The following is a 27736-nucleotide window of genomic DNA, read 5'->3' on the forward strand; positions in this document are numbered from 1 at the left end:
CAGGATCTTCGAGACGCAGCTCGAACAGTTCTTTACCTTCTTCTCCGCCCTTCTTTTTGTCTTTCCGCTTCCACCGCCCACCTTTTGCATTTCCCTCCTCCTTTCTCCTCTGCGCTTAGCTCCGCCCGCTCATCCATGGAACCGGAGGTTCCTACAATGGTCTGCATCAAACGAAGTCCTCTTGCTCTGCTTTCTCATCATCCCGCTGCCCTCCTCCTCCCTTTAATTTTTCTTTACAGTTGGTTTTGATTCTGCTGATTTATCGTTTTCTTGTTCCAGAGCGACAAGGAGCTCCTCATGAAGCTACAAGAGGCTTTGAGTTCGGATCCCGACAATCCCCGCCACCACTACGACCTGGTATGCTTCTCGTTTTTTTTTTCGTTGGTTCTCGCGTGTCTGGTTCTTGTTTTTAATCATTTCGCTTTAAGTTTAGGGCATGTATTTATGGGAAAGAGCAGAAGCAATGGAGCTGTCTGCTGAGCAAGTGAAGCAGTTAAAAGAGAAAGCAGCGGAGCATTTCTTGGCCTCTGCGAAGTTGAACCCTAGCAACGGCCCCGCGTTCCGGTTCCTAGGGCATTACTACAGAGAGGTTTCAGTGGATGCACAGAGGTCAGTCAAGTGCTACCAGAGGGCTGTTGCCTTGGATTCCAATGACTCTGAAGCTGGAGTGAGTCTGTTGTGCTAAAATAAGCCGATTGCTTGTACTTGTCTGAAGCTGGCATTTTGTGGTTAATTTTAGTTTTTTTTTCTTGTGCTATTACCAAATTTTATCTTTTCGTCCATAATTCTTCTTATCAAATTTTGAAGGTAAGCATTATAGTCAGCTCACGTGTGGTTTTCACAATTTTTTTTTCCTTCTAGTCTTTTTAATCTTCCGTCTCTCATCTTGCCAAAGTTAGCTATCTAAGCAGTAAATTAGGACCCTTTCAATTCAAAGATTTCAATCCCCTTGTGGTACATTAAGGAATAAAAACAATATATCAAGAAATCTCACTTTCAACTTGAAACCTGGATTCAACTTTAACATGATATCAGATATGGAAGAAAGGATATGCTTTAATATCACATTTACCTTTCATTTTTTCCTTAGCTATTGACCATTCTTCAATAATCTCCATTATTGTCAGAGTAGAAGCCAATGGTGAAGGAAGCTGATTATGGTTTTCTTTTTGTGTACTCTATTGCTTAGAGTTCTTTAATTTTGCTTCCAATGTGCATTCTTCAACTATAGATATCAAGCATCCAAGAACATTTTCCATTCTTTTATCCTAGTTTAAGCATCAAATTAGAGTTCTTCATGACCTGAAAAACAAAAACTTCCCTTGAAGTTGTGAGAGGAAAATTAGGTAGTGAAGAGGGGTGGAGGAATTGTCTAGACCAGAGAAAAAGGAAGTAAAGGAGAGAATTTATTGAGAGATTGAGGAGCATACATTTGAAAGCCTAGTTTGAGATTGAAAAGACCAAAATGCTTTCAACCTGTGTTGTTGCAAGGAATTAAAATTGTTAGCGAATGTGGCATTGAATCTATAACAGTCCAGGTTTGAACATAAAAGTTTGTCAATATAGTATAGAAGTTGTAGTTATATTCTACACACCATATGCAGACTTTTCTAAGTCTTCTCTGAGGAAAAGTAAAGAGACTTTAATTATCCTTTTCAAATATTATTATCATGTGGGTCTCGTATGTGAATTAAAGTTGTTCGACCACATAAATTGATTAAGCTTTCAAATCAACCTATAAATGTATAAGAATAAATCTTAATTTTAGGTCATTTGCATTGTCAATTAATAAGCCAAAAAACAAATGTGGGCAACGAAGGATGTGATTTATGGTGCGAGAACTATAGGCGGGTTTAGTTATGAAAAAGAATAACCTAATCAGTGTTATTGAAATTACCCCAACCCTTTTTATTGGGATGTCAAAATTCTAGTTTCCCAACCCTCTTTTATTTGTGTATGCAGGATGCGTTATGCGATCTTTTGGATGGGGAGGGAAAGGAAAGCTTGGAGATGGCTGTATGTAAGGAATCATCAGAGAAATCTCCCAGAGCTTTCTGGGCATTTCGAAGATTGGGATACTTGCAGGTTTTAGCAAAATCAAACCTTTTCATTATTTTTCATATTTATGTATGATTGTGGTTTTGTGTTATTTGTTGCCGTTGGTTATCCACTTTTATTGGTACTATGCACATCTGTTGATAATCACCACTACTTTTTTTTCCAAAGGCAACCTAGATTTGTTTATTCTATGTGTGATTTATTCAAATTGAACATGTTAAACAGGCTTTAACAGAATTTCATAAAGATAATCTTTAGGTAATATAAATTTCAGATCCACCAACGAAGATGGTCTGAGGCTGTACCAAACCTTCAGCATGCAATACGAGGCTACCCAGCATGTGCAGATCTGTGGGAAGTGTGTGTTCTTATAACAGGCAACACTTGTTCTATTATTTATTTATTTATTTATTTTTATTTGTTTATATTCCAGATTGTTTATTTTGTAATTTTAGGCACTTGGTCTGGCATACCATCGTTTAGGCATGTTTACTGCTTCTCTAAAGGTATAGTAACTTCGTTATTTTCATGAATACTACCTGGTTGGTTGTTTCCATGAAGCTCGCTATGCATATTTGTTCCTGAAAAATTCACTGATCTTATGTGGCTAGGGGTGCTTCAATGCCATTGTTTTATACGGAAAAAAACACTATTATTGATATTCCTGATCTAATGAATGTCATGTTTTTTTTCCTCTTTTCCTTGAAACAGTCATATGGACGAGCCATTGAGCTGGAGGAGTCAAGAATATTTGCATTGGTGGAGAGTGGTTATATCCATACAATACTTGGTTCTTTCAGAAAAGTAAGGCTTCTTCTACCTGTGGCAAAACTGGGTCTGGGATCCTTGGTCTAAATATTGCTACTTGCTTTGTATATGATATCATCCATATCATTCCTTGTTCTAATAATTGTGAAGTTAACTTTTCATGCTTCACCCTTTAAAAGTTGGATTTCTCTTGATTTGAATGCTTAAATTTGAGGGTTTTAATATAAGGGCTGATAAGTATTTTTTTATTTGACTTTCATGCATAAGTTTGTGAGACATTAATTTACAGGCTTTTTGTACATTTTTGAGGCTATAATTTGTGATATTGGTGCAAATTTAAATTTAATTTTAAGTTTTAGTTTTGTAAGAGTTTTATTTGGTAAGGTTTCCTCTTTAGGAGAGTAAGTCCTTAAAGGAAGTCTTTAAGTTGGTAATTTGCTTATTTTAGTGTGTAGGATAGTTGGTGGATCAACTTGCATCGACTGTAAGCCCGTTTCTTGCAGGCTCTGTTCACTCACAAGTTCTCACCACTGTAGCATCGGTTCCAAGCCTGTCACTTTGTGATGCCTTAACTCACACATTCTAAGTCCCTCAAGCAAGTTATCCTCTTTGATCTTGCGGATGCACTTACCTCCTGCACACAAAGCAAACACAACAAAATCCCTTCAACATCAATGTTGCTATCAATTATGGATGCCTCTCTTCGCAGAGGCAATCATCCACACCAAGTTTCAACCACAGTTTAACATTTCGTTGTGGATTGAATCCCCCTCATTGCGTCTTCTAACATCTTCTGGTTAGCCCCACTAGCCCAACACCTCCATGAGATCTCCTCAATGCCACCTCTCATCCACTATATCTTTACTCCATCCCTATTCTCCACCTCACTGGCTCATGTCTGCACAAATCGCCTTGGCGTCGTCCAACTGCAGAAGCCACTCGGTGGCTGGCTGTACTGATAATCCTTCTTCTCCAACCTACCCTTGTAGACCATCAACTGACTTCCTCTTCCTCGGTTGAGATTGTAACATAGCATTTATTCAACTACTGTTGTTCATGGAGCCCCACAATTTGCCTCTGTTTGTTTCCTTGGGTTGGCTCCACTTTGATAAAAGATATTAAAATTACTGTAGCAGCAACCACCCCAATTTCTAATGAGATTTTGTTTAAGATTGTATTTTAGCGAAATTTGTACAAAGATAAGAGCTTAAAGCCTTACTTGATCTAAATCTACACATGGCAATTTCAATAGTTGATAGGCTCGCACAACTTCACTAATCTTGTTCGTCCCTTCTAAAAATTGTTTTTGAATTTTGGTTGGTTTAGTCAATTCTTATGCACTTTGTTTCCTCATAAAAACTTCATTAGTCTCTTATTTATTTCCTAGTTAAATATGTTTTTTTATTTTTAATTTTCATTATTTGTTAACTCATACATCAGCTATGACAAGAGGCAATGCACTTGCAAGGCCATTTTTGTTTGTTGAGAGGCAATACCATAGTATTATATCATTTTTGTGGGGGTAAAGATATCCACAATTCCAAGGGATCGATTGATCTAGGTCATCTATAGTAATCCATCGGAGAATCTTGTGTCGAGGTTGTTTTCATAATCTAATTAACTAAACCAAAACAGCTTGGTGCACGAAACTTTTGTCAATGCAAGTCTCGGGAAGAGTCAAATCACATTGAGTCTATTGTATTGAGCTTTACCGTGCATTGCAAGCGACTATTTTCGCAACTCGAACCGGGGACCACCAGATTACATGATAATAACCTTACCATCGCGCCAACGCTCCCCTTCTCATAATCTAATTAACTAAACAATAAAAACATAGAAAAGAAAATCTAATCAAAGACTTTACATTGGATCCAATGCAAAATGAACATAATCAAAAGATTCAAAAGGATAGGCTGACAACAAACTGGGCACATTAAGTAACACAAATAATGGATGAATTATACCTTGTTGCGAGGGGATAAAATTTGCATTCTAGAGAAGTAGAAGATGACAAATTTATGAAAAAAATCTGCAAATAATAGAGAATAAATATTACTATTAGAAGAGGGGTAATAGGGGAGAGAAGTTGATGGGCAAGAGGATAGGGTATAATTTGCTGATAGATGGAAGAAACTTGAAGAGAATAGTGGTAAAAGAGTAAAAATTGTAAATAAAAAAACTAAGCTTAAGTTGAGATTAAATAAATAAAAATCTACCTGAAGAGTAGAAATAAACAAGAGAAGATGGAAAAGCCACCTGGAGCAGAAAATGAAAAGAAAGATGGCTTGAACTGTGTTGGTGTCACTGCAATTCAAGCTTAGGAAGAAAAATGCCGTGGGGTTGGGTAGGGAGTTTAGGAGATTGGAGATTCATTCAAGTGAAATTTCTCAAACAAAACATTTTTGAAAAATATTCACTAAAATTGCCTTGCCGCTAAAGCAGGCTGCTTGAACTACCTTTTAGAAATCTGTTTAAGGGGGACTGGGTATTGACTAGGTGAGCCAGTTCCCTTTCAATACTGCCTAGGTGGCCACGTGGATCACTTTTAAAATTCTAGTTTTTTATGGCCTATGTCTTCCCCCTTAAAATCTGCCTTGGTGGCTGTATGTGTAGGCCGTTGTTGCTTTGTGGCCAAAAGGTCACGGGTTCAAATCCTGGAAACAGCCTCTGTAAGGTTTCGTACAATGGATCTTTCCCCGAGACCCCGCACGGCGGGAGCTTCGTGCACCGGCTGCCCTTTATATATTTTGTGTATGCTTTTCATATGTGTTTTTACTGTAGCTTATCTTAGTTCACTTTTAAACATTCCACTGTCTGCTATCCCTTGGCAGCTTGACTCTAACACTGCTAAATAAAATCAAGAATATATATTATGCTATTCTCTCAAACCATATTGTCTATGGTCATTTCATACCACCTGGTATGGACTATAGTTGTTGCTTCTATGCTTACCATTTAGCTTAATCCCTACTTTTCTGTGCATTCTATGGTTGCAGGGAGTTGAACAATTTCAATTTGCTTTGCAATTAGCACCACATAACATATCTGTAAACCTTGGACTCGCTTCTGCATTGCTTGGTTGGTCAAAGGAGTGTGTAAAATCTGGAGCATTTGTTTGGGCAGCTGATCTCTTGAGGGTTAGATGCAGAATTTTCTGAAACTCACTCTTTGTTGAATCTGAAAAAATGATAACAGTTTATCTGGAATGTAGGAAGCATTAGAAGCAACCGAAACTAGTACCTCTTTATCTGGAAATTTATTTTCTGCTTGGAAGTTGCAAGGGGATATTCAGGTATGTGAAAGAATAGATAATCCTATTATTGATAGGGCTTTGTTTAAAACAATAATCCTCTAGATTTGCATTTACAATGATAATAGAATATGCATAATTTAATCCCTTAATCAAGAGTGTATTATTCAAGTTCTTCTTTGTTTGTAAATGATAATCATTTCTATTCCTTGAATCTTCTACTCTATATCACTTCTTTTGTTCCTTAATGTGGATCTTATGAGCAACAACACTGCCCACTTTCTTGCTCAACAAGAAATAAAATCTCTCATTTTGTTGTTATACATCAAATTAAGGTTTAAAATACCGTGTCGTGTCGCCCGATACAGGTGAAATATACCATTCCGCCTACCGACCGAAATCGGCACTAGCATGCCAGAGGTACTGCAACTGCGGAGGTGTCGTGCTTGCCTCGCGGAGGCGTCTTGCGCGCCTCGCGGAGGCCTCACTCAGAACTCACGATGGCCTTGTTGCTGCCATAGAGGCCTCACCTCGCGATGGCCTCGTGGCCACCGCAGAGGCCTCGTGGTCGTTGCAAAGGCCTCACGAAGGCCTCGTGATAGCCTCACGGTCGTCGGCCTCGCGATGGCCTCGTGGCTGTCATGGAGGCTTCGCGATGGCCTCTCGGTCGCCGCGGAGGCTTTGTGATGGCCTCATGGCCGCTGTGGTGGCCACTCGCGGTCGCTGTGGATGCCACGCAGGCCTTGCATTTGCTAATAGCACGAAACACGACGGAAGAACTGTCAACTTAGCCTTAAATTAAAAAAACTTAAGTTAATAATTTCTATCAACTCCTCGTTATAGTTGTGGATAATTTAAATAGCTTTAATTAAACCCTAATAAAACTATCATATTAATTTAATATATATTTTAAAATTTTATTTTTATTTTTAAAAATGTTTAGATTAATTTTTTATTTTTAGTTTATATATTTTATATTTTAAAAATATACCATATCGGCATAGAACGATAGGACCGAGATTCGGTACAGGTCGAGATTTTAAACCTTGCATCACATGGTGACTAGCACCATGATATAACACGCCAAGCCAATCCATTTACAAGACATATCAATCTTGCATTTATTGGTTTTCACTTAGATCCCTGATGATCTTGACTTCATATAGGTGGGCATTGCTTGGAGCACTAGTCTATATAGACTTGTGCAACTATGTTTGGATGTAACAAACTTTTTCTATTTCTACTTCTTGCCCTCCCCTTTTATTTCTCTCATCTTTCTTTTCCTCATTCTGCATTAGTTTCCTTTTTTTTTTGTATAAGAGCCTTTTCAAAATCCCCTCCTTTGCGACTACTCCTTGCAGTCAAACCATATTAGTGGTCCCAAAACATCTTTATTAATTGAACTAGATTGGTAGATCGAGTTAAGGAACAATTAATTTGGAGTTTTGCTTAATTAATCATATTATCTTATCATGACTATTGGCTTATTAATGAGTTGAATCAGATTACATACATTTAGTACATATATTAATACTTTTGTAATTAATAGGTACTATGACTTATAAATAATATAAAATTCCTATTGTAATAATAAAAAATAGGACAATTAATTAGAGAAGCAGACCTTTCTGATAGCTATATAACCCTAACCAGACATAGCTTATGCTATAAAAATATATATAGGTAGTTGGAAACTAGGTTTATTCTTTTATGATTCAAGTCCAATGATTGTATATATAGACCTTGAGCTTGACTCTTTTATCAAAAAGTTGGCATATGGTTGGTATATTTGTTTTATGCAACTCTCATCAAACTAAGCAACGATATCAATCAAATCCAATTTGTTACACAAAGCTATAAACCTATTTTCTAGGTGTGACTTGAAAATGGGTGAGTATATGATATTGAAAATTTGTTCTTCAGAGTGAGTATATGAGATAGTTGATCTCTGTTTTTTTTCTCTCTCTCCTTTCTTTCAAATGAAACATAACCTAAGGGATATTCCATCTTTGATTCTAGTATCAACATTGCTTGAGCTATGTTGTGGCCTTTTCTGATTGAAATATGCTTAAATACACAGATGGTCTATTCTACTTCAGGAAATTACTTTATTATTTTGTTTATTGAAAGATATAGCCAAATGAGAAGTAAACATCAATGTGTCTCTTGAAGATGTTATTGACATTAACAATTAGATATCTAGTTTGTACTCCATCAGAGTCAAATTCTCTTTTACTGAGGACAATGCTGGAAATGTTTGCGAATAATGGAATCCAAAGTACCTGTCCTAGAGTTTTTTTTTTTTTTTCCATTTTTCAAAATATCTTTATATGTTATTTAATAAGGGTAGATTTTGCCATTTTGTACTTCAGTATATGTGTTAATTGTGATGTCTCATCTACTTGTGTTGCACTAAGTAATAATAATAATCAGTTCAACTAAGTGTGCGCTTCAATTTTTTTTTATTAGTTTATGCAATAACTTTCTAATTTGTTTAAATTATGGTCAATAGGGACATGACATATGTGTTGTTTATTTAGTAATTGATCAATGTAGACTCAGGAATCGAGTATTGCCATGCCATTAGTATCTCAGTTATAACTACTAAACCATGATGTACAGTGAATATCTAACAAATGAATGTGAATTTTACTAGTAATATACAATGATATTGGTGATGTCCAATCCAGACAACTAACAGGATAAATGTTAGACACGTCTTCTTGATATGTGGCAAAAAAAAAATACAATTCGTTCGCTCCAGTGCCCCTGCCAATCCGTTCCTAAGCTAACACGGAGGAGGTAAATCACGGGTGGCTACTAGCCATTAGTGCAGGTGGCTAAGGCATGGGGGAAGATATGCTCGGACTTGCCAAGTTTTGACCCCAAACCTCATGTGGCAACACTCCATGACTCAACCACTGCACCGCCCCGACGGGACTCGCATCTTCTTTATATGGAAGTTTGAAACTTGTGCATCCATGAATCCAAATTGAAAATATGGTTAAATTTGAAACAAGATCTATAGTTGTTATATTTACATATGACCTAATAATCCTACTACTTAACTTGGAATTACCACACTTAACCTGTTTATACTGTTTATGATATTTAGATTGCATATGCAAATTGCATTCCATGGGAAAATGAGAAAAAAGGGTATGACGTAGATGAGGAAATCTTCAAGTTGTCAATTGTCAGTTGGAAAAAGGAACGAAATTCTGCTGCAAACAGTTCTAAGCACTCATACCAGCGTGCTTTACACTTGGCTCCATGGCAGGCTAATATTTACACTGATATTGCAATCTCGATTGAATTAATTGACTCTCTAGAAGAGACAAACAAAGATGGACAGGATGCTTGGTAAGATCATCTATGGAGAATTCTGGTCCTTTTTGCAAATTCTTATGTGCAAGAATCTAGCTAAGTTTATTCTGAGTTCATTAGGCAGCTGCCAGAGAAGATGGCTTTGGGTGGTTTGATGCTGGAGGGAGGCAATAAGGAATTCTGGGTTCTGCTTGGATGTTTGGCAAGCAATGATGCTCTGAAGCAACATTCTTTGATTAGAGCATTGCAGTTGGATTTATCTCTTTCATCAGCATGGGCACATCTTGGCAAGGTAAGGTGAAAATACTCTTCATTAGTTGAATCTTCATATATAATTGTCTGATTTTGTTATGTTACAGCTATATAGAAGCTTGGGAGAGAAGCAGTTGGCAAGCGAAGCATTTGACCATGCAAGAAGTATTGATCCTTCTTTGGCATTGCCATGGGCTGGCATGTCATCTGGGTTTGATGATGGGTACATAATTACAATTTTTTTTTTCAACAGTCATTATGTGATAATGTCATTTTCTTGGATATTGACTAAGGATATGTGGGTATAGTCAAGGAATCGTTGACTTTGGGAGGGCATTGGGAGTGCATAAATTTTTTCTCTCTTAAATGTTGACTCCAGAAAGATCTTTAAGTTCATTTAATGTGGGTCTATCGATCTCTCAACTGAGCCAAGTCTTGTTGTTATTACTGAACCTCATCTGATGAGGGAGCTTTATGCGACTATTGACAAGGAGTGAGGAACTTCAAAGCTTTATAAAGCCTAACTCCACTCTATGCATCCCCTTTTGAGAAGGCAAAATTGTGAGGGTCTAAAGGTTGACAATTCCTCAACAAACCAATGGCCCATTCGATCCTATTCAATATCCAGGCAATGATAACTGTTAGTGTGCTTCTTAGGGTTTTATGTCATTTTTCAGTTTTTCCTTCTCATATGCTTAGGCTTTGCTCGGCGAATGAAGCATACGAAAGTTGCCTTTGGGCTGTGCAGATACTTCCTGTAAGCATCTTTATTTTATTATCATATTACTTTTTTTTTTTTTTTTTTCTGTTGCAATTCCTATGTTGCATGGATATAAGTTGAGCTTTTGATTTTTTTTTCACGGAAATATTTTGTGCAAGAAAATGTTTTTAGCGATGCATTTTCATGAAATAGTAACTTATTTCTTTTTGTTCCTCATATAAAAATGTCGCAAAATTTAATTTCTATAGTTTGGTTGATCACATGAACATGCACACGTGTAGGTCAGGGTGCACCAACATGTGGGACGCCTAGGGTACATTCAAATTTTATAAATTTAGTTTATTGTTTGTGATATTAAATTGACTATGTCATAATAGACTAATAGTAGTATTTATGATGTAATATTTTGAATTCTGAATGAAAGGAAAGGAAAAAGGAAATTACTGAAATAAATTTTGAGCTTAACTACTACACTTTTATTTTATTTTCTTTATTTCTTTAGTTCCCATTTTCCTGGTAAATTGTAATAGACACTTCTGTGAGCCTTGTTTTTTTTTTCCCCCACTATTTCTGGTTAAAAAATGAAAGGACAGACCTTATAAATTTTCTCCTAAGCTTTTTCAGTTTGATGTGATAAATAAAAAAAAATAATGAAACTGTGTAATTTTAAAAATGTAAAATCTCTTGCCATAGTCATCCGTGTAAACAAATGAGTTAACACTTAATTATCAAACAAGCGCAGATAGACCTCTTTAGTCACTGGTTATCTAGGTTGTGCATGCATTAGCTTTTGCAAATTAGTTAAAATCATCTACCATTTTTCATAGTCATCTAGCTGGTACTTAAGTTGCTCCTGGAGCAGTCTGGTTTGCTCACTTCATGCTTGTAATTCATGCAGCTTGCCGAGTTTCAGATTGGTCTTGGTGTACTTGCTGTTCTTTCTGGTCATGAGCTGTCTCCACAGGTATTTGGTTTATTAATGTCCTTGCATCTAAAATTGTCAATTGGGCAACAGTGTTGTCTATGATTTACTGGGAGAATCATGAAATGATCCAATAAATTCCTAAAAGATCTACTTCATTTTGAAAGCAGGTTTTGATGACAATTTGGCATAGTAATCCATATCCTAGTATGCTGCTAACATGTTTTTTTGTCCTTATGATCCACTAGGATCTTGCTAGCAGTGAATGTCGAAATATTTTGATATTTTCTATAGAGCAAGCTTGCTTTTTTACTTGGATTGATTTTTCTATTTACCAAAAATTGCAAGTTTAAGATTTCATTCAATCCTTGCCAGTTAAAGTGATGCAGAAGTCACATATATTGTTAGCTTCAGTTACCATTTGTAGGAATTAAAGAAGGATTATCTAAGCAAATTATTGCCCATTTAGATATGCCTCCACATTAGGAATATATTTTTGTTTTTATCCCGTCTGATGTATTGTTAAAAATTAAGATAGTTGAGTGATAGTCCACTAATTATTTTATTTTATTTTATTTGATGCCTTGTATTATGCTACCAATAGAACACCTTCTATTGTTTGAAATTTTGAATAACATTATTTTTCCATTTGGTATCAAAGTGGACCCTTGTCTCAAACTGTCATCTCGTCCTAGAGAAACATCTCTGTTCCCATGCTATTTGTTATGTACATTATTGTAGATGCAGTACTTTTGAGTCTTGCAGCTATAGAGATTGTCTTTTGATACTTGAGTAATTTGCTAAAATCCCCATGTGTCTTTTATGCTGCTGCTCCGCTTTCCCTTCTTTCACTCACCAAGAGCCCTTTTACTACTATCTCTTGTTTTTGCTCCATTCCTAATCTTAAGGACGCCTTAAATTTAAAACCACAGGTCCCCAAACCTATGCTATTTGGTTTCTAGTATGTGTTCATTAGAGTTGTAGATCTATGTGTTCTACATGGCTATTTCTAAAAAAATTTTGGGCATGATAAGTTGGGATGCCAAGTGCTTACTTGGAGTAACAATATTTGAGTGTTGATGTTGGGCCCAAGAAAGGTTTTAAGTATCCTCAAATGCCGGAATTTTGATTTTTGAGTGAAACACTATTTTCAGACCATGTCATGATGACACTTGGCGTGCTCTAAAGCATTTCAAGACCAATGTAAATAATTTTGTTCTGATAATCTTCTTCTTTTGTTTGTTTACCTTTATGTATAACCTTACAGCAATTATATAGCTAATTAAATTAAATTTTAGGTCAACAAGTAACAAAAATATAGCAAATGAGTAATAGTTATAAATTCCTAATGCCTAGATCAATGCTTGTAGCATTGGTTTTTTCAACATGCTACTGAGATTAATCTATATCTTTTAAGACCCTAATTAATACTCCCAAGACATGGTACAAAGAATTTGTTTCTTTACATGTCTATACATATATCTTGGTCAACGACTTGTAGTTGGACTTAGATTGGTACTATTAGAAATGTTAATATGTACAACATATGAACAGATCTCTATTTACTTGAATTTGGCATCACTACTCTTTACTATGATTAATACTTTGGTTGGTTCATTTCCTCCTTGTGACCATTAGATGAAATCAAAGGATGAATCATGGAAAAAAAAAGTCTTTTTGCCTTGACCGATATTATATGCAAGTGCTTCTGTTCCCCTCTCCCTCTTTTTAGTGTTTGTCTTCTCCTTGTGATCACACAAAATCGAAGAATGAGTCATACTAGAGAATTTTGTTGGCTAAGTCAGACTCAAACAATACTAGCTTAGTTAGGCTTTATCTTAGTCAATACCAATGAAACTGTAGTCTCAATGAAACCATAATGACCCTAGCATTACAATGACACTTGTCTCATCATAGTCTTAATATTTGCCTACATTATTTTAATTTTTGTTATGCTAGGAAGTGCTAGGCCCTTGAAGCGCGAGGGAGGGAGGAAGAAGGGTTGGCCACCAGCTTCAAGGCTTTGACCACCATTTTGGATGGAGAAGGAAAGACAATGTGAGGGAGAGAGCTTAGATCAAAATCTATATTAGAATAAATATTAGGCTTTAGAGAGTTAAAGTGACCTTTATATACTTTGCTTCCTAATAAACCCATAAGGTCTCATCCACAACGTAAAGCATCTAACCTCATTCGATTGGATATTCTTTCTCCACAGGATGCCAAGAACGTTTACTAAAATATGTCCTCTAGAAGATGCCTTTTAGACCTTATCTATTAAAATTTAACCTAATGCTTGATATTGAGATGTATTCTCATCCATTGGATTTAAAGCTTAGAGAAAAATAATTAGGACCGTATTCACATAAATTACCCTTTAATTAATTTCTAATTTGGCCTCTCTATCCAATTGCCCAAATCAGCCTTAATTTGACAGTATACCTCTCTAAGTCGTCCTAATTAAATCTCCATTAATCAACATAATTAACTAAGTTATTTGATTAATTAGTCAAGAGATTTAATACTTAATTATCCTTAGTTCTCCCTCAAGGTTACATGAGGATCACATGCTAATATCTCGAGTCTTCAGCATGCAACTTGCAACTTTTTAGACTCCTGAAAATTAGTGGCAATAACACGTAAGTGAGTAGAGACATTTGTCTCCCACATGAAGACTTTTTTCATTGGTTTAGGTACACAATTGTGATTGACCAATAGTATAACATTGGTATTATCCACTATTTCGGAAGTGGTGATTTCCACAAAAGCTTTTCGCAGTACAGTGACTCTTATCATCTTATATCATGGTGTGCTCGTAGGATTTGGATCTGTGTCTGTGACAATAGAACATATCTAAGTGTTTTGCACTTGGTACAGCCAACTTGAGAACATTCTTAACTCAATATGGATAGATTTGAGTCTAAGTGGTCACCAATTGAATTGACCGTGTGATATGTTCTCAATTTATGGGGAGCAACTTTTTTCTTTTTGTTAATTACTCTTAGTTCTCCATCCTCCACGTACTTATTAAGGTCAAACAATCATTATTTTTAAATATAGGGTTATGCTGCCGCATAAGTGGATGTGATAGAGGTTCAGAATTCACATTGCATTTGGGTCCACTATATGCGGCTATCTTATGTGGTTTTAGAGCTTGAAATTGATTTCCTCTAGCAACAACGGCCTCTTACACTCACAAAGTTTGATGGGTTTTAAAGATTTAACATTCATTGGTTGCAATCATCTTTTTTATATCATACCAGCTAAGGAAAAAATTTAACTTATTAAATTGGCTTCCATTTTATACTAAATCTTTCTGCATAAAATGAAATACCTTTATGATTATATTTTTGGTTATACTTAATATTATTAATCATCTTGGATGAGTTAGGTTTGCTAAGATGGTATTGTCATGTCAACCAAATCCTATTGTAATATGCCAAATATCATTAGGAAGGAGTTGCCCCTCTTCCTACCCCATATGTTGGGGGGAAAGCTCAAACTTAAAGGAGAAAGCTATCACTGCCCACTATATATCTACAAGTCTCATGAGCACATAATATGAGCTGATGCTGCATTGTGATTTTCATGATGTTATAGCCTATGACCTCGGCCAGATTTCGAGTGAGGCTGCATCTTGTTATCTAGTGTGAGTTATATCCTTGTTTGATTAAGTCTGTGCACTAGGTATATCAGTGAGTGTTACCTATTGTGCATTGGTTGGTATATTTGTCAATAGAAGCGTGGTTACCCAAGACGGGCTATGTGTGCGAAACCTCGATTAGATCCAATGACCTATCTGAACATCTGAATACTGGAAAAGGCTTACACACTTAAGGCCCTAGGATGACTAATTCACAACACTAAGGATAAATCAAATATGGTCTAGTGGTAAATACAAAGTAACACCACCTTGTCCTTCCAAGTATGATATCAGACTAAACTAGATTACCCATCTTGAACTCATATCACAATCAAGAGTTAACAGTATGTATTGGCTTCCAACTCCACAATGGAGGAAGATTAAGATCAATCTAGTTCACATTGTGGTGAAGTTGTGTTGTTATGCTTAGTAGTTAGTGGACATTAAGTTTGAACTTGAGTCTGAACTTCCTATTTCAATGGAGGCATATACAATATTGAAATTTTTTAGGGACATTATGTTTAATGAGCTTTAATGGAGATGTTAACCATATGTTGATGAATGGTGATTTTATCACTACTTTCATTCTATTTATTTTTCCACTTTCTTTTCATGATCTACCTAAACCTATTGATACTGTTAGTGTTAATTATTAGTGTTCTAAATGGTGGCTTAGACAACCGCCTAGAATGAGGGAGTGATTGTATATGCATGTGTTATTGTGGTTCAGGCACTTAGTTGGGCTAGGTGGATCATCAGTGCCTATGCAGGTCAGATAGGCCATTGACACACTTAAAAGATTCAATGATGAAGAACCTAATGAGGACTTTTGTTTTGCTTTGCTAAAGAAAATTTTAGTGATTATGGAGTCATAAATTATTTTAAATGTGATAGCATGTAACTTGTAAGTGTTAATTTAAACATGGAGCATTTTTCCAAAACAAACCCTTGGTATATATCTTTTCCCAAAGCAAGCATTAATGTTAAATTTTTCTCAGAAAATACCCCTAGTTAAAATTTCCAATAATATCCCTGTAAATTGTGTTCTTAATGTTGGTTAAAGGATGATTTTAACCTCATTTGAAAGCTATCTTGTGGTGGATTTTCTTGTCAAAATATATATCCTTTTGAATTTCTCAGAAAATAATATCCTGATATGTTGTGTTACTTGTGTTACAAGTTTAAAGTGATCAAAATCATCAATTGGATTGCATTTTAATTTGCAAATTAATTTGTGACTCTGGTCTTTGCACAGAATGCTCATCAGATCACATCATTTGCCATCGAAATGAACTTTTTTGGGAAAATTATTTCTTGATATCTCATGCAGTAATGAAAATAATTGATTTTAAAATCACAAACTGATTTGCAAATCAACTTTTCAATTTTAAAATTGACACATATTTGGCACAAAATGCTCACAAGTTTATTTGTAATGTAGCTTGATTATCATTTTCCCATCAATTTTTTTGGGGGGCCAAATTTATTTTTGATATATCTTAGTAGGTGGTGTCCATGTGCCCATATCTTTAGATCACAAGGTAGATTGAAATTAGCTTGTGGCTTCAAAATTGGCACTAACTGTACATAGGATGCTTGCAGGCTGAGCTGCAAATCACTTTGCAGTAGATTGGGCCATTAAGATGAATATTCTGATGCGCTGTGTTTCCGGTGTTTATAAGCTTAAAGTAAAACTAATCTATTGTTAATATTTTGAAATTGTAATATGGAAAACAAATCTCTCCATATATTGCATTTGTGCTGTGCACTGGTCAATACCTACTGCTAGAAATGCCTTTTAAAAACTTGATAATCATTTTGTCAGGTAAGAGATGCTAAAGGAGAAAGTGTAGGGTCGAAAGAAGGCTGGGGGGGGGGGTTTGAATAGCCTTAAGAGAGAACTTAGACAAGAAAAGTTACTTTCCAAAAGCAAAAGTAATGGATGTTAAAGAAAAATGCACAAAAGTAAAGAGGAAAGCAATGCTAACTCATTTTTTTACATGGTTCAGTAGCCCCTAAGCTCCTACTCCAGAACTTAGAACCTTTTGGCTGGTCACTTCACGAATTCCACCAACTTTCTCGTTCTCAGACACCTTCTGAAAGTGGAGAAACTTCCTCTTATAAGTCTTGTTTACAAAAGAGTAAATAAAAATTACAAAGTATGGGAGAGAGAGTAGAGATTTTGACAGTAGTTTTCCTTGTAGAAGATGATTTATTTCGTAGCCAACATTTTCTATATTTATAGGCCACTCCTAAGCTTCCTAGAGATCTCTAGAAACATCCATCTTTTTCCATCAGTCGGCTGCTTCTTCAGTATCATTTGATTTGTCACTGGCGCGGAATTGCTTTACCCATACTTTAGTTGACTGCATTCAATAGTAGCTTCTTGAAACAACCATAATAACGAACTAACTATTTGATAAAACTGTTTGCCCGTCCATCAATTGACTGCTTGCACCACCAATTGACTGTTTTCAATTGTAGCTATTACAACAAAACTAACAGTTCCATTACAATAGATTAACCATTATGCTACTTGACTCAAGTGACTTCTAATCAATTGTCTAACAGAAACGACTAGGCAATTCTCTTGGTTTGAATCACAGTTGATTGCTACTGACACTTGGCGTTTATGGATCCGAGTTGACCCAACAATCAGTCGATTGGTAACATCAATCCAATTGACTAGAATAATGACTAAGTCTAAGGCTTTCGTCTGAGTTTAATTTATCTCTTGATTTTCCAATATTACATGTGCACTCATACTCATCATTACACAAGTGGAATATGCTAAGTCACTAGAAAACCTTCTTCAGGATCTTTGTATAGAGTCTTCTTTGTCTTGCCAAGCCTTTCACCAACCTTGACTAATCGAGACTTCACCTTGTCAGACATTTAATTACCCTTTATCCATCGAGGCTTCTTGTCAGACATCTGATCACCCTTGATTTGTTGAGACTTCCTCTTGCCAGACATCATATCACTCTTCATCTATTGGGATTTCCTCAATGTCAAACATTCGATTACGCTTGATCTATTAGGACCTCTTTTTGTTATGTGACCTAGTCGGCATATACTTGTTACAATTATCAAATACATTTTCTAACTCTTTGCCTACCATCAAAATTAATTGCACCAACAAAAAAATTAACCATGTGTTGTGTGAGGATTAGTGTAGATGGTCTTATGTTAGCAAGAGATGAGTTATATGCGTGGGTGGCATGATTACATGGGCAAAGGTAACATTGTGTTAGAGTTTGGTAAGAATTTTGTTCTTCTACCCATGATATGGTAAAAAAGGATGTTAACTCGATCACATTTAAGTTTTTAAGGACCACTTTAATTACATTAGATTGTTACTCTTAAACTGGATCACGTCTTGCATGTTGATATTCCATTTAGTCTATTTTATTGATTTGCAGGTATTTGGTGCCATACAACAGGCTGTTCATCGGGCTCCATTCTCATCTTTGGCACATAATTTACTAGGCTTGGTATGTGAATCACGGACAGATTATCAGTCTGCAGTTATTGCATACCAACAGGCTAGATATATTTTGAAGAACTTTCCATGTTTTGAGGGTGATGTTCAAGCACGCTTTGTTGATGTGTCAGTCAACCTTGCTAGATCGCTCTGTAAGGTAAATTCTATTCTATTTTGTTTATTGGTTAGGATGAATATGCTATGTTCCAGTTTTTGAAACTCATTCTTTATATAGATATGTGTGCATCTCTTAAGCGCTGGACTGCCTATAAAATACTACTTTTGCAGGCAGGTCGTGCAATTGATGCTGCACACGAGTGTGATCATTTGGAAAAAGAAGGTATGACATTGAACTTATCTTTTCCACTGACCTGAAGTAATTTTTATTATATAAATCATTGGGTGATAAATTTGTAAAGTAGCTAGCACAACCGCAAGGGAAATGACCAGTAGATGAACAAAACTTAGCGGGTTTTGTCATTTTTTTTGGGGATCAGATTTATTCCATTCAATTTTCAGGCTTCTTAGATGGCAAGGGCTTGCAGATATATGCTGTGGCATTATGGAATCTTGGACAGAATAACAGAGCTCTTACAGTGGTGCGTAAACTGGCTGAGAATATCTCGACCATGAAGCAGACATCTGCAAATGCTGCCCTTGGGTTGATATGCACTCTAGTATACAACATTTCAGGATGTGATTCTGTAGTTGCAACCATTAGCAAACTTCCAAGTAATTTGTTGCAAATTACAAGAATGAGTCTTATTGTTTGCGCATTGAATGCTTTAGACACAAATAATAGGCTGCAGTTGCTACTTCCTACTATTTCTCCAGCTACTGCTTCTCATGGTATAGTTAGTGAAATGCATTCCCTTACTGCTATTAGCAAAATGGTAAGCTCTTTTCTACTTCAGTTTTAAGATTTGGCATTTCTTCTTTATATTGCTCTTGGAGATGGATAGTATTAACAGAGGTTCATTACTACAGATCACATGTGAATCTGATCAAAGTTTAGCAATTGGCAAAGGAGTAAATTACCTAAAAAAGGCTCTTCATATGTATCCTAACAATAACTTACTGAGGTAAGTTCTGGTTTAGCACGTTTGCGTGTTTTCAAAGTGAAAACGTGCAAAAGTAGGTTCTCTTGTTTCTGAACATTCATTGTTGTTTTTTTTTTTGACTTATTCTTGTAACATGTAGCTTAGCTATGAAATGAGTACATTTATTCTTGTATCATGTACTTAGATATGAATTATTATAAATAATTTTAAATATTTTGGATTTCTATTATTTAATAAGACATTAATGAAGATTTCATTGATGCAATAAAAAATGTGTGGGTCGACATGGAGAAGGTTTTTTGTTTTTTGAACTTATGAGATTGTTATATGCCTCTTATGCTAAATTTTTTTATTGACATTGTGGTGTGTCCAATGTCATACTTGAGTATTGGGATGTTAAGAAACGACACAAAAAAATAATGCATGGGGAGTAAATACTAAGGTGAATCTATAGAGGTTAGAAAGGATAAAATATCAATGATTAATATTTAAGAGCAATTAAGTATAGCTTCAATAAATGATTAAATAAAGCCCCCGCAGGTGTAGCCGAGTTGGTACTTGGGCAGGGATTGTCACCGATGAAGCATGGTTAGATTCCCGGTAGGTGCAAATATTGCTTCGGTTTATCTCGTGCTCCGTCTAGGAAGGCCAGTCGACTAAGGTTGAATAAGCTCCTGTGATTTATGCCCTTCCAGAGTGTGTGGGGCTGACCTAGAGGGGCCGCTAAGCTGATGGCTTCACCTTTTGCCACCAATAAATGATTATATGGAGTAGATCGCGATGGCATAGAGATGTTGTAAGTTGATCAATGAATCTGATAATTAGATCAGTTATATTAATTCAACTATAAAGTGTAAGGGTAAAGACAGACCAAATAGAGCCTTAGCCAATGTAATTGATTTGAATATTAAATATTGATTGGGATATTACTAGTGATATAACAGCTAGAGGGATAAGATTCATGCAACCAACTCCATATGTATGGAGTTGTTTGGTTGAGATTGGATTCTGATAGGCCATATGTAACGCACCATATCTGCTGCCTATACGTTTGATAAAAACTGACTTTTTGACATGCAAATCATCCGTTGTAGTATGCTTGGAATAACTTTCTAGGTTTTTTCGTTCCATTTAAGTCTTTCCTTGTCTATTGGTCAGGAATGCCACAAGGATAAAAATATGAGAATTTAAATCTTTTAGTTGTTGTAATCATTGGTTTCAGAAACAGAATTGTAAGATTCATGAATTCAATGTATAAATACGTGAAACCATAAGAGTGTATTTGAATCCCAATATGAAAACCATGCATAGATACGTGAATTCCAATATGAAGTCCCCTCGGGATGAACAATTGTCTAGCGTATGGTGTTGCCACCATGAGGTTTGGGGTTCAAATCCCGGTTAGTAGCCGGGTGCTTGTCCTCCTCATGTACTATTCAACTGTCCAAGGCTAGTAGTCATCCTGTGATTTACCTGATTTACCTCTTCCGTGTTGGTCTGGGGACGAGCTGGCGGAAGTGCTGAGGGCGAGCGAATCGTCTTTTGCCATTGTGAATCCTAATATGAATTTCAATGTATAGATAAGAAGATGTAAAACCATGCACATTATACATATGAATCCCAATATGAAAGAATGATGGTAATCACTTCAATTGAATAAAATTCAAAGTCACTTGGATCTTATACATCTTTGAAAAAAAATAAAGTTCATCAAAAATTAAATCAAATTGTTATGGACCAATCTATAAATACGTGAAACTATAAGAGTGTATTTGCAATATTCTTGCTAATAATACATGTGTGCATAGGTTGCAGGAGGCTACCTAGGGTATTGTGATAACAATTCCCCCTAGATATCAGAGCCAGCTGCTGATACTTCCTATTCCCTCCCCTTGTGTGTGTTGACAACATGGATCGTTTGTGTGTATGGAGATGAAGCCCTTCCCATCTGTGCCTTTCTCTGTGTGTTGCTGATGACCTGAAGATTTCTCTCTTCCAATGAGCTTCATCCTTGCACTGATACTGCCTCTCATCATTGTGGTTGTGCTGTCTCATCCTTGCACAGAGCCACCACTGTCAATTCACCGTCACTGCTATTTCATCTCCTTTTCTTCTGCATCAGAGGACAAATACCATCACCAGAGCTGGTTTCTGGCCTCTGCTGCCACCGCTTTCTACTTTGTGACGATGCATGCTTGCCACTCCAGGACGCTGGCGATCTCATCTCCTTTGGTTTATGTTCAGTCCACTAGAGAAGCCTACCTTTCTTCTATCTTTCTTGGCTTGGGTTGCAGACCAGAACAGCCCACTGGAGAAGCCTTCCTGAGCAGTTTACCCATCTTTTCCTTCTTGGGTTGGGCAAGCAGACCAGTCTAGCCCAGCCTAGGTCTGCACAATAGCAAGATCTTTTATAGGGCCAACCCATTGTGTTGAACAGTTAAGCCAATGTCAGATTCATCTTCCACATCTTCAATGCCACTTGACGTGATCTCCCCTAACCTCTGGTCCCTAACAATCACCATGGAGAGTTGAATGGAAAAAAATTATGCCTCACGAGCTGTGGTGGTTCAAGTATGGTTTATAGGTCATAAATGCCCTAGTTTCCGAGATTACCGAGTCAGCTAGATCCTTATGGGCATAAGTGGATTGTTTTTTAACCTTATTCTTACCTTTGGTGGTCCATGATCCAACCTTATGAGCATCTTTCAATGTTACTTCTCTTGCTATGGGATGAGGACACAAGTTAGGGACCTATACATGGGTGACATCTATCAAACCTATGGCATAACTACTAATCTCTTTTAGCTACATCAATTTGATGTCGAGATGATCAACCACATTGGTCACTTCTAGGCTGTTGCAACAAATCATAGAGATATTTTCTTGATCACTTCAAATGTCAGAGATATACAGGATCGTTTTGGTAAGCTATTGCTATCATGCTCCTTCACATGCATCATCCCTAGATATGTCTCAAAGGTTCTCTTATATCCATGTTGGAAGGATGATATGATGGCAAGATTCTCCAATAAAACTTAGGAGCTTGTTCCTCTCCCACCTGGGAAGTCTATGGCGGGGCACAATGAGATTTTATGATTAAGTGTGAAAGAATTGTCGCTTGCATCAAAGCTTGTCTAGTGACAAAAGTATATACTTAAGTTTATAGGGGTGACTCTTGATATTTTTTCTCTAGTGGTCAAGAGCACTTTAGACTCCAGTCCATCTGTTCCTCTCTAGATGCTATCTTTCATTGGCTGTTTCATGTGCTGGATATCAAGAAGTTATTTCCATCAATTGAAGGCTTGGATGACCTAAAGTACTATGGTATAAAAGTTGTTTGCTTAGAGAGATGCCTGCGTTTCAACAAGTATGTATTTGATTTGCTTAAAGGAAATGACATGCTAGGGACTAAACTAGTAAATACTCTCATGGATCCTAATGTTGGATTAATATTCGGATAAGGGAGCCACTAACTGATGAGATATATATAACTTGGTAGGAAAGGTGAAATATTTTATAATCATCAGACTAGACATCTTATTTGATGTTATTAGTGTGATCAACCACTTTTTGGAGAACATATGTCAAAACTATTGTTTGTCAACCTTAAATAATCCTATGATACCTTAAAATGGTCTTGGGAAAGATATCTTAGATTGAGATCATCTTCAGATTGTGGGGTACTTTGATGTAGATCGGGTAGGATCTTCTATGTATAGATGATCTACATTTGGATATTATGTTCTCTTGGGAGCTAATCTGGTTTCCTAGAAGAGAATGAAATAGACTCTTGTAGCTTGATCAAGTGCAAAGGAAAAATATATAGGTATAATCCTAGTAACGTGTGGAGCTCATTTGTGTAAATATATGATGGTCAAGCTCAGATATATACCTACAAAGACAATGAAGCTTTACTACCATAATGCAAATAGCTTTGAACCTGAGATGATAAAGCACATAAAAATTGGTTGTCACTTCATAAAGAAAAAAGTGCAATCTAACCAGATCACCACTTCATTTTTTAGCTTGAATGATAAACTTCTAATGATAAGCTAGTAGACTTACTGACCAATTCTTTAAATGATCTAAAATTGAGCACATATATAAAAGGTGAGTCTCTCTCTCTCTCTCTCTCTATATATATATATATATATATATATATTCAAAACAACTTGAGGGGAGTCATACACACCAATCTGTAAATACATGAAATTATAAGGGTGTATTTGTAATATTTCTTCCTGATTAATACATATATAGGTAGAAGGGGCTACCTAGGATAGTGTGATATAATATTTTCCCTACAACACTAATGTATTGAATTTTAACTTAACAAATTGGAATCAAAACTTAACACATTATAAAAGAACAAAATGATGAATATTCTATTAAATGATATAAGTAAACAAGTAAACAGACAAGAGGGTGGAATAGAGGGAATAATGCAGAATATGATTTTTTTTTTTTTGCAGGGAGACAGTCAATGATGATGAAGATGGAACTGACATCCGACTGTCATTGAAAATAACATTTTTTGCCGCATTAGGACTAGGTTGACAATAGGGTGAAATCGATTGTGAACATGAAACTATGCTGTTTGGTCTTTCATCTACTCATTGCAGCTGTCAAAATCTTGGTATTCTGCAACTGCCACTTCGAGTCAAACACTTACAGTTGTCCATACGTCTAGAATACTCTTACCTGAGTTAAACAACATCGCCAGATGGTCTTGTTACGTTAAAGTCTTCCAAAGTTTTAATGTTGTGTCACTGTCTACCTCTCTTCAATCACATCAATACCATGGAGACTTGGAGTTGATGATTAATTGCTTATAATTAGAAGTTGATATACTTGGTTCTCCATTTCATTTAAATTCTGAATGCAATGAAACACAAATGTAATATTCAGTACATTTTTATCAAGACAGATATTGAGCTGTATTTTTTCTTTGAATTATGACCAACATATTCTGCTTATTGTATGGTGTGATGACATATATTTTATTGTTTTTGTAGATTTTTAGGATATAGAAATAAGAAAATATCAGACATCTTCTGAAAGGAACCTCAAATTTGACAACCTTGGTTGTATTTGTGTTTTTCAGTCATTTTCTATAAATAGAGGGCCAACTATGTTTCTCATGTCCTCTATCATGGTTTATCTAAACTTGCTGTTTTCAATTGGAAGCATCACTTTCCTAGTTTCATGTTTGTATTGGCTTTGCCTGCTGCAGATGCCATCTTGGTTCACTTTTATTATCTAGTGAAGACTGGATAGCTCCTGCAAAAGCATCTAGGTGTACTGTCATTCCTACTGGAAGCTTATATCCTGTAAAGAAAGGATTTAAATTGCCGCATGAAATCCATGGTGCTGCAGCAGTTGCCTGCCATTCCTTGTGTTCTACCAATCCAAAATTTTCTTTCCCTACATGCGATGATTGCCTTATGCATGGAGCTAGAAGTTTGCCTTTACTACAAAGGTAATTTTTTCTTTCTGATTGATTGTGATCTGGATACTAATATTAAGAGCAAAAGAAATTGCAGGTTAGTTTAATTCCGGCGTATTTTTGCAGATGGTTACATCAAGAACCTTGGAACCAAAATGCTCGCTATTTGCTTATTCTTAATCTATTGCAGAAAGCTCGTGAAGAAAAGTTTCCTCAGCAACTTTGCATTACGTTGAAACACTTGGTTTCAGATGCCATTTATAGAGAGAATCTTATAGAAAATAATCACTCTCATTCAAGGCATTTCCTCTTGCTACTGTGTGCATCAGAATTAAGTTTGCAGAGTGGTGATCCTTTAGGATGTATACGTAATGCTACTGATGCGTTAAGCCTTCTCCCTACATCTAGTGATTCTTTTTTTGCACACCTGCAACTGTGCCGTGCATATGCAATGCAACAGGACTTCTCAAACCTTAGGAATGAGTATGCTAACTGTTTACAGACGAAGACACTTCATCCTATGGGGTGGTTATCACTAAAATATCTTGCATCTAGATACAGTTTACAGAAGAATTCAGACATAATAGATGCAAATTTCTATGCATGTGCAACCACTAAAGGAAGTTCCTTTGATCACTGGATTGCTAATTTTGAATTAGTTAGTGCTCAATGTTATATGTGGGATCAGGAGTATTTGCAAGCAGAGCAAGCCTTGACACGAGCTTGTGCCGCAAATACGAACAGCTGCCTTCTACTTTGTCATGGTATTAATCTCTACAAGTTTCAGATAATTTTTAAGTCCACTTGCATCTGCATTATGCCATATCTACTATTTTATTGGAATGCAACATTTCACATTTATCCCATCAGAAAAAAAATATGTATTAACTATTAAATGCACATTTGTCTCAATTTTAGCCCAACAAATGACCATGGTTGCCATTCTTTTGTTTTGTTTCATACAAGCCGACTTGTGAATCCTCATTTCTAATTACTGGTGCTAACGCAATCTGCATGTTCTTTCATGATCTAGTGCAGCTGTCAAAAATCTATTGGAACTGTAAATTTTAGGTTTATGAAAGAGAGTTATCTTGCAAGATTACTTGATATAATCGTAGATTTCATAATGGAACTTTCTCGATTAAACTATTGCAAAACTCTGTTCTTTGATGTGCTTGCATTACAATGGAATAGATTTTTCTCATTTCCATATACTGAGGTTGGATTAAACATTACAAATAGGTGCCATCTGTATGGAGCTTGCTAGGCGCCAGGCAGGTCCTCAGTTTGTGTCTGCTGCAATTAGCAGCCTTATGAAGGCGCAGAACAATTCACCTACTCTCTTGCCCATCGTTTCATTGTTGTTGGCTCAAGCAGAAGCAAGCTTTGGTGCAAAGACCAAGTGGGAGAAGCACCTTCAACACGAATGGTTTGCTTGGCCAGAAGGTTACTCCCAATAAAAAAAATTGTGGACAAAGTGTTTTTTTTTTGTTTATATATTTTATTTCTCACTTACATTCTCGTTCTTGCAGAAATGAGGCCAGCTGAGTTGTATTTCCAAATGCACTTGCTCGCAAAACAATCAAATTCAGGCTCTATCCAAGATCCTGGCGTAGCATCGAGTCAAAGCCCTGAGAGGTGGATACAACGAGCTATACATTTGAACCCATCATGTTCAAGGTACTGGAAAGTCCTTCACAAGGTTATAGTTTCATATTGACTGCTTATTCTGAAGCCTTCCCTTTGATGGTCCGTTTAGATTGCGTTCCCTTCTCACATATTCTAATCCCGATAATTACTAACCGACTAATCTCTTGTAGCTCACCATCTCCAAGTCAATTATCTATCATTGCACATGTTAGAACCCATCTAATGTCACTTATTCAAACGTGTATTGAAAATTTTGCTCGGCTATCATTTCTTGCAATTTACATTTTGGATCTCATGTAACGTTTGAAGAACCATTTGATATGAAACTTGCATTTGTACCAAACACCAACTAAGCCACCTAGAAACTTTATTTAGGATTTCACGTGTGCTCAGATTTTACCTTCTCATTCAAATGCTTGTGACTTGGAGCATCTATGTCAGCGTTCCTAAACCCATAATTTTTTTTAAATTACATATTTTATATAAAATAATCTTTATATAACTTATCTTATTTATTTTCTAAATTTAGATTTTATAAATAATATTTTTTAAATTTAAAGAATGAAATTTATTTTTAAAATATTATTTAATTGGTAAGATGAAAAATAAAGAGAATGAATTGGATAATGAAAAATAGATATTATAGGAAAAAAAAAGTAAAAGAGAAGTAAATAATAAAAAAATAAAGATATTAAAAAATTTAGGATAATTGATATAAGATGTAATGAAAAATGATAATATAAATTTAATAAAGTGAATAAGTTATTTTAAATTTTAAAAATATTCTTGATGAAAATGTTCTTATGAATGTTTGTGTGCTGTTGTCTAAAATTGCCCCATCAGGAACGTGAATTATTGTAATTTAGATTTCAATAGGGTGATTTCATAGAGGAAAAAAAATTCTTGACTGTACTTTTTACAACTCCCAAACATTTATTGAGTAGGTAAATCAAGCTAAAGAGAAAGGTCATTTATTTTTCAAGAGTAATTGGATGAAAATTGAAATTTAGATTATTAAAAATAAATAAAATAAAATGAACACAATGGTAAAGTTGTCGGGTTTTTAATTTTAAGCAAAGCATGACTACGTATAATATAGATCCTGTTTTTCAAAATCCAACTTTCGCTAAAATGGACTATAAATTCCTTCTTAG

At 35.8% G+C, this 27736-nt stretch overlaps 1 protein-coding gene across 4 annotated transcripts; it reads left to right on the forward strand.

Moving 5' to 3' along the window:
• LOC121975231 (tetratricopeptide repeat protein SKI3-like) lies at positions 1 to 26875 on the forward strand. Of its 4 annotated transcripts, none has more exons than XM_042526753.1 (22): positions 1 to 159; positions 280 to 357; positions 434 to 667; positions 1963 to 2085; positions 2333 to 2416; positions 2514 to 2564; positions 2770 to 2862; positions 5823 to 5963; positions 6038 to 6118; positions 9192 to 9439; positions 9524 to 9695; positions 9763 to 9878; positions 10355 to 10412; positions 11275 to 11340; positions 18364 to 18582; positions 18714 to 18765; positions 18945 to 19318; positions 19413 to 19507; positions 24720 to 24965; positions 25059 to 25696; positions 26175 to 26378; positions 26465 to 26875. In XM_042526753.1, exons 1-22 carry the CDS (start codon positions 136 to 138, stop codon positions 26650 to 26652), a joined length of 3585 nt encoding a protein of 1194 aa, XP_042382687.1. In that variant the 5' UTR covers positions 1 to 135; the 3' UTR covers positions 26653 to 26875. The 4 variants fall into 4 exon arrangements, with proteins under 4 accessions (XP_042382687.1, XP_042382690.1, XP_042382688.1 ...); XM_042526756.1 differs by having other exon boundaries at positions 39 to 159; positions 2333 to 2435; XM_042526754.1 differs by lacking the exons at positions 1 to 159; positions 280 to 357 and having other exon boundaries at positions 482 to 609.
• The last annotated feature ends 861 nt before the right edge of the window (positions 26876 to 27736 follow it).

This window comes from Zingiber officinale, chromosome 4B (genome assembly GCF_018446385.1).
Source record: "Zingiber officinale cultivar Zhangliang chromosome 4B, Zo_v1.1, whole genome shotgun sequence".
NCBI classification, from domain to species: domain Eukaryota; kingdom Viridiplantae; phylum Streptophyta; class Magnoliopsida; order Zingiberales; family Zingiberaceae; genus Zingiber; species Zingiber officinale.